The following is a 7,880-nucleotide window of genomic DNA, read 5'->3' as shown; positions in this document are numbered from 1 at the left end:
CTGAAGGTTTTCTGACGTTCTCAGCGGTTTAGGAGCATAAAGTTATTGTTATAAAGTCAACTTCTCCTTTAGTTTCATAGATCAGAAACAGAGAAAAACCAAGCAGGAAGATCCAGCAGGAGAACCTTTTCAGAGGTGGAAACAGCTGAATGATGGAGCTGAACTTCTTTGCAGCCTCAGAATCAAACAAACAAACATTTTCTGTCTCATTTGTCACATTTTATTGAAATGTCAGTATTAGGATGGATTTGACGAACTTGCATAGGTGAGAACCTCACCAATGAGTGAAGAGCGCTTTACTGCAGCAGCAGCCAATGAGAACACATGAAGACAAACGAGCCCCCCCCCCAGGGTCAGGGAGGATCTCAGCTGCCCCCTCTGCATCATGCAGAGAAACACTGCTTCCTCCTCCTCACCTTCATCATGGCTTTTTGAACATTTCTGAACAGGAATGAGACGCCTCCATTCCTCCAAACTATTTCCAGTTTTTCTGAACTCTGTCTGAAGTTTGTGCAAAAGAAGCGTTTCCTCCGTTAGAAGGAGGTGGAGATGATTGGAGGAGCAGCCGCCTCGTCACCGCAGAGGGAACCACAGACTCACAGCAACGTGTCTTCTCAGGAGAAGCAGCAAAGGTTTGTCTTCGGAAAGATCACCCAGCAAACCAAAGTCAAACCAAGATGGATTCCAGCTTCAGTTTGTGTTTCCAGATGTTCCGGCGGATGAGTGGCAGGCTTCTGGTTTGGTCTGTGAGGATGTGACTTTGTTCCTCTTCCTGCTGCAGATGTTTGACCTTCATCTCGTCAGCCGCCTTCAGGTTGCTTGTAGTCTGATGTTTTTCAGAAGAAAACAGCTTTTTTGTCCCAAAAATGGTTGAATTTCGTGGTTTTCCCGGCTCTGATGAATCCTGTTTAGCACCTTCATCACAGGTCGGTTCTAACTAACGGCATTGTTTTGGTTCTCCAGGCCTGAAACCCACAGGACGACACACAGCTGCCGGACGTCCCGACAGCTCTGAAGGCCCCAGAGGCCGGCAGTGAAGGAGGGGATTCAGGAGAACTTGTGCTAGGCTGCTTGGTCACATCCGGACCCGCCTCCACTCATGTTTCTGCTACAGAACCGGAAGATCTGGTTCTGAAGGATCCGAAACGCTTTCACGGGTTCAGATGAAAACAGACAGAATCAGAGAAGAAAAACCAAATCTGACCAGTTCAACGTCCTCAAAGACAACAGCATCAAGCTGCTCCTCTGCTCCTCTGCTTCAACATCTCATTTGAAGATCAGCCAATCAGGAGTCTCCCTTAGTCACGTACAACTGTCGGGGGGGTCTTTTCAGGGTTAACTGGGGGCTTCTCCTCCTCCATGACCGTTGTCACGGTAACTGTTTTCTTCTCTTTTGTCTGATGTTTTCCTGTTTGTCTGTCCCCCTCTGGTTCTACCAGAACCCCCCAGCCTGACGCTGCACCAACACCCCCCCTCACCAAAGAGGGCAGAGAGTGGAAGTCTGAACAGAACTTCAGGATCTGGAGGTTCCTGCTGGAATGGATCCAGTTTAGGAGTTTAGGAACCGCCTCCAGAACTCAACTCAGGACCGGTTCAGATGACTCAGTTTCTGCTCTCTCCTCCTCCTTGTTGCCCCCCCCCCCCGTGCTCATCAGTTTCCAGCAGAACCGTATTTGAGTTACTTGAACCTCCGATGAAGACCGGGCCGTCGGGTGGGGAACGTCCGTGTTTTCACACCAGGGGGGGCTGCAGGGAGAGACAGGAATCTGGCTCTTGGAACTGCCCATAAATGATGCCCCCCACCCCCCTCAGAGAAGTGGATCCTCCATTAAAGCTTCAAGTCAAATGCAAAGGAGAAAAATGAGCCATATTTCATATCTGCAGCCCCCCCCCCCCCCTGCGCTTCTGCAGCAGCGCCATTTTGCTGGCGTGCAGAGCGACCGCCGCCTGTGGAAACGTTCAGCCTCTGCAGAGGGGGGGCGGCGTGCCTCCTCGGATCTGTCAGCCTCCCTCTGCGCTCAGGACGAGCCGTCAGCCGTCTCTGAGGAGCGCATGGGGGAGGGGGGCAGATGAAGGGCAGAGGCCCGACCCTCTCAGCCCGACAGCAAGCAGAGGAGCTGCAGGTCAGACCTCCGGTGGTGAGGAATCCCCCTCTGAGCTCCACCTGAACGGCCACGACCCCCCCGGATCAGAACCCTCGACCACTGAGCATCACTTCACGACCCCCTCCTGACCAGAACTAACAAGAACCATCAGTCATTCTTTCAAATCAACAACATCCCACTCAGGGAATCAAACCAGGGACTGACCACTGCAGCACCACGCAGCCCTGCAACAAACCAACTATTGGTTCATGGACAGATGACCTTTGACCCCATTTCAGGCACAGAAATACTAATGGAGTCCCCCTAAACTGAGCAGGTAACGTTCCACCACTTTCACCAGCTTTCCATCTGAGCCACAACACCACTGCTGCTGTTCAGCCTCCATTTGGGTTTATTTAGCTTTAACTTTACATTCTTTGGTGATTTTTCATTCTTTGTTTGTTTTCTTCTCGTCTTCAGACCCACAGACTCCATTTGTTTTCTGGAACGGACTCACGTGTTCACAGCTGATCAGTTCAGATTATTTTGGGTTGGAGTCCAGGGATTGAATCTCTGGTTTGTGTGGAAACCTTTGCTGATGTTGTCTGAGATGAGAACTCGGGGCTCAAACCTCCTCCACCAGCGGAGGGCCTTCCGGCCTGTAGTCCTAACCTTTGACCTTCAGCCGCCAAGGGACACGGCGCCACCTCATGGGCTCACCCGGAGAACTCTGACGAACCAGGAGGAATCAAACTCTGGGGGGAGCTGTGGGGCAGCGGTCGTCATGGTGACAGCTGTGCGTGTCCCGTGGTGAGTTTTCAGGAGGAAGAGTGTCTGTGGTGCGGCAGCTGAGCGCGGTTATGGCAGGACGAGCTGAGCTGCTCTTTCTGCTGACGGGAGGCACTTTGATCAAATCTATTTGGAGACGTGGTTCAAGGCACTGCAGACTAATTTTAGATCCACGTCTCTTGGTTGGATGTTGCTCTGCCTTCCTTCCTCAGACACCTTAAGGTCAAATTCCAGGGTGAAAGGTCACAAACACCGGCTCATTCTAGCTGTGAAGAACAGACGGAGGATGGAACTCTGAAACCTCACTTTGGTGGAGATGAAGCTCTTTTTCTGTGATTTTTTTGTGGCCTTCTGACAGTTCATTCAGTCATGCACCTCTTTGCCCCCCCATCCTCCAGCTCCCCTTACAACTACAGGCAGTTTAATACTGACGTCATGCATTGAGTATACGCAGCTATATCATAGCTAGTTAGGCCATAATGTGGTAGTATTTTGACATGCCATGATCTCAAGAGAAGAAGAGTTCCTTTTCCCTTAAACATTCAACACGGAAATGCTCCCAAAAAAAAAAACGACGACACGTAGCCAGTGCACTTTTGGTGAAAACAAATGAGAAAAAGAATCCAGGAGAAGACAAAAATGTAAAAAAAGAACTGAGGTAACGTCATGTGCATGCTGACACAAGAGAAGAGAGTCTCCACATGCTTTCGTGTAAAGGACAGTTGCATGGTGTCCCACAGGGCCCCCCCCCCGGGGCGGCAGCAGCGGCTGTGGCAGTGTACATGATACTCCATCGAGGCGCCACACGCTTCCTATTCGCTCCTGCTAAGGTGCCTGAAAAAACTGGGAGTAAACGCCCGGCTGTAATCCAAACGGCTCCGGAGAAACGGGTTTCATCGTCCTGAAAGGTCCAGAAGGTCTGGATTGTAAACCCTTTCTAATCAGATTTTCTTCATCACTTCTATTCTTTCAAATGTACATTTTCATTTCTGTGCAGTGTTGCAGAAAAATTGTTGTTTTGAAGCCTTTTAGTGCCTCCTTTGCTCCAAATAGGTCTTTAAATTCCAATAACAAGGTGCGATAAATATTTGAGTAAGCCTGGTCCATGGGTGACTCAGCAGTAATGAGCTGGATTGTCTAAAATATTTGTAATTATTACATCATAAAACACTAATAACTGTTAAATGTCTGTGAAAGATGAAATCCAGTTTCCGGTGTTAAAGGGCCGCTCCACCATTCCGGTTCTGCAGCACCGAGGAGCTCAACCGGACATGTTCCTGTCCTGATGTCTGCAGTGCTTCGACCCCAGAAGGGTGGAGATCTGACCTGCGGGGTGAGGAGGTCACCTCTGAACGCACAGAAACTAAACAGATTTGTTCAAACCTAAAAACATTTTGGGGCCTTGTCCGGGATGCAAACTCTGTGAAGTTTGCGGTTTCCCCTAAATTTCCTCATCTGACAATAAATGTTTTAAATCCCAAACATCTCAGGCCTTTGAACCAGCCCCCCCCCCCCCCCCCCCCCCCCCCCCATGTGAAAAAGCAGTTTTCAATATATAAATACTCTGCTTCAGTGTTTGCTCTTTTTGTGCTTTCCTGTATGAATTGATGGACATTTGGATTAAAATGCCCCCCCCCAAGGGGAGGTGTAGCATCCATGTCTTTCTACAATATTTACAGTGTTTTTCTCCAGGGGGGGCTCACACGTCGGTGAGCAGCTTCCCCTTGTTGACGCAGTTCTGGCTGGGAGCCGTGCAGTTGGCAGTCCTCAGGTTGGCTTCCCTAAAGTTATCGATGCTGTTGTTCAAGTCCTCGTCTATCTCCATGTACTCCGACTTGCTGATGGCCGAGGAGCTGCGGCGACTAGAGTTGCTTTCCGACGCCAAGTTCTGGTTGCTGACGTTGAGCAGCTGCGCCTGCTCCTCGCCCTCCGTCTCGCGGTGGTAGAAGTAGTTAAAGTTGGAAACGATGACCGGCACCGGCAGAGCGATGGTCAGGACGCCGGCAATGGCGCACAGCGACCCCACGATCTTCCCCCCGATGGTCACGGGGTACATGTCCCCGTAGCCCACCGTGGTCATGGACACCACGGCCCACCAGAAGGCATCGGGGATGCTGGTGAAGAAGGACTCCTTGTCCTCGGCTTCTGCAAAGTAAACAGCGCTGGAAAACAAAATGACTCCGATGAAGAGGAAGAAGATGAGCAAACCCAGCTCCCGCATGCTGGCCTTCAGAGTCTGCCCCAGGATCTGGAGCCCTTTGGAGTGGCGGGACAGTTTGAAGATCCTGAAGACCCTCACCAGACGGATCACCCTGAGAATGGCCAACGAGGTGGCCTGCTCCCCCCCGGCCTTCCCCTCCTTGTTGTCTTGGTCGTCAGCCAGCTCCGTCCCGAGCGTGATGAAGTAAGGAATAATGGCAACAATGTCGATGGAGTTCATCATGTTCTTGAAGAAAGCTGCCTTGCTGGGACAGGCGAAGAACCGCACAATCAGCTCAAAGGAGAACCAGATGATGCAGAGCGTCTCGACCACGAAGAACGGGTCCGTGAAAAAGTTGGCTTTGTAATAGATGGTACCGTTTCCCACCACCTGGATCCGGTCGTTGGGGTCCTCCTTCAGCTCCGGTAAAGTCTCCAGACAGAAGATGACTATTGAAATGAGGATGACCATCACTGAAACGATGGCAATCCCGCGGGCGGGCCCCGAGCTCTCCGGGTGCTCGAACAGGAGCCAGATCTGTCGCTGGAACTCCTTCTCTGGTAAAGGTCGCTCCTCCTCCCGGATGAAGCCCTCATCCTCCCGAAATTTTTCCATAGCTTCAGCGCCCAGCTCGTAGAACTTTATTTCTTCTGAGAACATGTCCAGGGGAACGTTGACCGGCCTCCTCAGCCGCCCCCCAGATTGGTAGTAATACAAGATGGCGTCAAAACTGGGACGGTTCCGGTCGAAGAAGTATTCGTTTCGTAGGGGGTCGAAGTAACGCATCCGCTTCTTCGGGTTTCCAAGCAACGTTTCAGGAAACTGAGCCAGGGTCTTCAGCTGCGTCTCGAAGCGCAGCCCGGAGATGTTGATGACCACCCGCTCACAGCAGTCGTGGTCGTCGTGGTCGTCGTCGAGCGGGTAGGGGTCCTGCGGGTGACCCGGCAGGGTGGAGGTGTCGTCCACGTTCTCCGTGGACACCACAGTCATCCTGTTCCAGGGAGGAGGTGGTGTTCAGATGAAGAGGGCAGGGTGGAGGGAAGAAGCTGCCGCTGGTTTCAGGAGATGCACAGATTCTGCCTCACCATCATCTTCATCATCACCGCCATCATCTCTGAGCTGATCATCTTTCAAGCCTGGAAGAAAGCAGAGCGTTGAGTGTGAGGAGAATCCCGGCGGCTGCAGAGCATCACGTCCTGCGGCTCATCTCAGCGCACAGCCGTCAAGTTCTGCTGCATCTCTGCACACTTTCATCCGTCTGAGCATCTTCATCAGAACAAACCAGAACAGAAAGCCAACGTACCTGCAGAGCTGTGCCCGTCTGTGCACCTATCCCACCTCCACCCGGCTTTAAGCCGGTATCGCCTTTCTGGATCTCTGAAATATTAATAGACTATGTTGTCTTGGTCCACATCCGTATCCTCTTGGTGTTGGTTTTCAGCTGGGATGCAGGAAGAAGAGGAGGAGGAAGAGGCTTCAGGCGGCTTTGAACTGCGACTCCGCAGCCAAAATCTCGGCTGACAGTCGGAGAAAATCACACAGGAGCTCCGGGAAGGACGAGCGGGACCGGGCTGCCATGGCGGGAGAGCAGGACTCTGCGGCATCCGCGGGAGCCGGGGGAGGGGGAGGGGGGCCGGTGCAAGAACCGAAAAAGAAGAAAAGGTTTGAAAGAAAGAAGCGCGAGGAAGCGGGCGGGAGACCCGCGCGCTAATTTGGAGACATATTGCGGGATTTCATGAAGTGAGTGAGAGAGGGAGGGGCTTGAAGAAGAAGAAGCGTGAGGGGAGGGGGGGGGGGGTGTCCGACGCAATGCAGCCTCACTGTACCGCACAGTTGGTACTTCAGTCTCTACTGTATGTGCGCAACCGCAGCTGCGGCTCCGCAGCGCGCGCGCCCCATTCCAGGTTCTGCTGTGGAGCGCGCGCGCTGCAGCATTATGTAAGCAGCTGCGGGTGTCAAACTGTCCGCGTGCAGCTGCAAGAGTCTGCAGCGCGGAGCAGCGCGGTCTCCTGATTGGCTGCAGAGCCGCTGCTCCCCTCCGAGCGGCGTGATGGAGTAAATACCAGCGTGTTTCCATGGTAACAGGAGGACAGCTCCAACTCCACACACGAGGAGATCCACAACAGGAAAAAGAAAACTCAGCGGTTCTCCGATCAATCCAAGATCTGATCCAATAAAAGACCCCCACCCCACCCCACCCCACCCCAGAAGATCCGTTTTGATTGAAAGATCTGAACGTTCAGTAAAACACAAATAAAAAAGCCCAATAAATGACTGAATTACAGATGAAACATGCTGGTCATAAAGTTGTGGGGATGGGAGTCGGGTTACAGATGCCTGAAACTTGCCCCAGAGGTGGAAACTTTGACGTGTCAGAGTGAGCTCAGCATCTTTCATCGTTAGCTGATGAAGAGGAGTCTTTCAGCGCTGCAGAATCTGAGCTGCTTCCTGTCTGAGGAGGCTCCGCCTCTGCAATAACCCTTGTGCTGTCTTAGATGACCCCCCCCCCCTTCCATTGAGGTGTTCTCCCTACCATGACAAAGGTGGATAAAGGTGGAAAGATTTCATGTAATTCATGGACACCAGTGAAGATCACAAATCATTGAAGAAAAAAGGTTCAGAGCACTGTCTAGTGGGTCTAGATGACCCACCTCCCAGTGGTAAAGTGCCTAGGATAGAACAAGGGTTACACACACACTGAACTCTCCAAGAGGACCAAGTTTAAAAAGATGAAGATCTTTCCTTTTTTCATGGTTGGGCATAAACCTGTGGATTATGCCAAAAATCACACAAAAGGGAAGAAAAGG

The 7,880-nt window shown here is 51.8% G+C and overlaps 1 protein-coding gene across 1 annotated transcript; it reads right to left on the bottom strand.

Moving 5' to 3' along the window:
* Window positions 1–4,394: 4,394 nt before the first annotated feature.
* On the bottom strand, window positions 4,395–6,861 carry LOC101167438 (potassium voltage-gated channel subfamily A member 1-like). Its single transcript, XM_004086976.4, has 2 exons — window positions 6,377–6,861; window positions 4,395–6,209 (listed from the first exon to the last, which is right to left on the bottom strand). Exon 2 carries the CDS (start codon window positions 6,061–6,063, stop codon window positions 4,573–4,575), a length of 1,491 nt encoding a protein of 496 aa, XP_004087024.1. The 5' UTR covers window positions 6,064–6,209; window positions 6,377–6,861; the 3' UTR covers window positions 4,395–4,572.
* Between the last annotated feature and the right edge of the window lie 1,019 nt (window positions 6,862–7,880).

This window comes from Oryzias latipes, chromosome 23 (genome assembly GCF_002234675.1).
Source record: "Oryzias latipes chromosome 23, ASM223467v1".
NCBI lineage: Eukaryota > Metazoa > Chordata > Actinopteri > Beloniformes > Adrianichthyidae > Oryzias > Oryzias latipes.
This window is presented reverse-complemented; position numbering and strand designations above follow the sequence as displayed.